Consider the following 2893-nt stretch of genomic DNA (forward strand, 5'->3'; position numbering starts at 1 on the left):
ATTAAAATTGAGCTTCATCTCTTCTCATGAACAATTAGATCACGAGAGTGGCAATTGGTTATGTTGAGAGAGATTGAATCACCAAGAGATTGGGATTTAATCACCCACTTGCCATGGATCTATACCCATGATTGAGAGGGATTTGACTAACATCAATTCATGAAAACTTGCATCTCTGATCCCTAATGATCCTCTCTATCATTAATTCTCATTTCTTTGTTCTTAGTGTTTGAAAACCCATTACCCACTTCCCTCTACATTCTTGCAATTTATTATTCTTGTCATTTACATTCTGTTTCTCTATTTCTTACTCTCTTGCTCTTTAGAATTCAGCACTTTATTTTATTTTGATGTCATTTAAGTTTCTTGCAATTTAAGTTTCCGTTATTTACTTTCACTTTATTTCTATCTTCTAGTTCTTTACATTCTGTGTCAATTATATTCTTGCAATTATGTTCAAAAAATCAAAATGCTCATGAAATCAAAACTATGTTTGCTTGACTAAATCTACCATTTAACTAAAGTTGCTTAATCTACCAATCTCCGTGGGATCGACCTCACTCTTGTGAGTCTTATTACTTGATACGACCCGGTATACTTGCCGGTTATACGTGAAATCCTAATTTTTACGTATCAAGCGGCTAGGGCTGTTGATCATCTTGGAGTGAGAAACAGGAATGAGAATGAGCATGGGGAAGATAGTGGAAATAATGAGAATAACTTAGGGCATCTCGAAAGACCTATGACCCTTGCGACATTTCTGAAGGTAAAACCGCCTAAGTTTAAAGGTACACTCGTTGCAACTGATGCTGACAATTGGTTTCGAGCTATCGAACGATCACTGCGAGCACAGCATGTTCCGGAAGGCCAACACGTGGAGTTCGCTACTTATATGCTGGAAGGAGAAGCTGAGCATTGGTGGCAGGGGATACAGCGACTGTTGCAACAAATGAAAGTGACATTCCTTGGGATACCTTTAGGGACGAATTCTATAAGAAGTATTTTCCAAGATTTTTAAGGACGAATTTTATAAGAAGTATTTTCCGAGGGCAGCTCGTGATGCTAAGGAGATGGAACTTATGCAGCTGAAACAGGGTGATACAACTATTGCAGAATATGCCCGTAAATTTGATGACTTGTGCCATTTCTCCAAGATCTGCCAAGGGAATCCTGCTGACTTTGAAGAATGGAAGTGTTTGAAGTTCGAAGGGGGCCTTCGTGAGGATCTGATGAGTTCAGTAGTCCCATTGGAGATACGAAATTTTGCTGAGCTGGTTAATAAGTGCAAGTTAGTGGAAGAATGTGCTAAGAAGGTAACTGCCTCTAAAGCAAGTCGTCAAGGATTTCCACCAAGGAACTATAATAGTTACAATTGGCAACCACGAAGGACAAACTTCAAGACACCTGGTGTGCCACAGTGAAGGAATCCACAAGCTGGTAACGTTCCTGCTCGCTCTGTGCTCCTGCTCGCCCTACGGGTGGAAACGGAGGTAGACCAAGGCAGGATAATGGTAAACGACCTCAACAGGCACAAGTGAATATCGCATGTAGGCAGTGTGGAAAAGATCATGGTACCAGGCCTTGCCAAATCAGAACATTTACTTGTTACAATTGTGGGGAACCGGGACACTTGGCGAGGAGTTACCCAAAAGGACTTTCTCGAAATCCAATACGAACCCAGCAACAAGGTCGAGTGTTTGCCATGACTGCTGATGATGCTATGCAATCAGACGCCCTGATCCAAGGTCAGTGTATTGTCAAAGATCGATTTCTAACTGTACTGTATGACTCGGGTGCATCGCATTCCTTTGTTTCTTTAACTGTTGCTCGTGAGTTGGGACTAGATTTCTCTGAGTTGAACTTTGATCTAATTGTCCATACACCTGCGTCCCAAAATGCTTTGACTAGTTTAGTGTGCCTGCAAGTACCATTCACTATTAGGAACAGAACTTTTATACATGATCTAATCTGTTTGCCTCTATGAACAGAACTTGATTGCTATGAAAGAACTGCTATTATTTCGTCTGATAGTTTAGATATTAAACCATTTCTGTCTCATACTTTATATCTGAATTCTGTAAGAGTTGCATTAGACGGGAGTGATTGTGAGGGGTACGTTCTGTTAGCGGCTAGCTCGAATGATAGTGAACTAAGCCTAGAACGAATCCAAGTAGTAAAGGAATTTCCTGATGTTTTCCCGGACGACATACCTAAGTTTCCTCCTCAGCGAGAGATAGAATTTAGCATTGAACTTGTACTTGGAACCGGATCGATTTCCATAGCACCGTACCGGATGTCACCGTTGGAACTTGCAGAGTTGAAGAAGCAGTTGGATGAGCTACTTGGGAAGAAATTTATTCGTCCCAGCGCATCACCTTGGGGAGCTCCGGTATTGCTAGTTGATGAGCAGATAATTTATACGCTTTTTGGCATTGTTTTCATATAGTTTTTAGTAAGTTTAAGCTACTTTTAGGGATGTTTTCATTATTTTTTATGTTAAATTCACATTTCTGGACTTTACTATGAGTTTGTGTGTTTTTCTGTGATTTCAGGTAAATTCTGACTGAAATTGAGGGATTTGAGCAAAACTCTGAAGAAGGCTGACAAAAGGACTGCTGATGCTGTTGGAATCTGACCTCCCTGCACTCGAAATGGATTTTTTGGAGCTACAGAACTCCAATTGGCGCGCTCTCAACGGCGTTGGAAAGTAGACATCCAGGGCTTTCCAGCAATATATAATAGTCCATACTTTATTCGAAGAATGACGACGTAACTTGGCGTTAAACGCCAAGTACACGCTGCTGTCTGGAGTAAAACGCCAGAAAAACGTCATGATCCGGAGTTGAACGCCCAAAACACGTCAAAACTCGAAGTTCAACTCCAAGAGAAGCCT

General features: G+C 41.0%; 1 protein-coding gene across 1 annotated transcript in view; it reads left to right on the plus strand.

Annotated features, from left to right (window-relative positions):
* Window positions 1-1070: 1070 nt before the first annotated feature.
* The window catches only part of LOC110272387 (uncharacterized), a 12588-nt gene continuing 10765 nt past the window's right edge, over window positions 1071-2893 (plus strand). Inside the window, exons 1-3 of the mRNA XM_052255613.1 lie at window positions 1071-1407; window positions 1491-1907; window positions 1989-2389. Of these exons, the coding sequence (XP_052111573.1) occupies window positions 1071-1407; window positions 1491-1907; window positions 1989-2389 (1155 nt within the window). The remainder of the gene's footprint in view (window positions 1408-1490; window positions 1908-1988; window positions 2390-2893) is intronic.

The sequence above is a fragment of the Arachis duranensis genome, chromosome 10 (assembly GCF_000817695.3).
Source record: "Arachis duranensis cultivar V14167 chromosome 10, aradu.V14167.gnm2.J7QH, whole genome shotgun sequence".
Classification (NCBI taxonomy): domain Eukaryota; kingdom Viridiplantae; phylum Streptophyta; class Magnoliopsida; order Fabales; family Fabaceae; genus Arachis; species Arachis duranensis.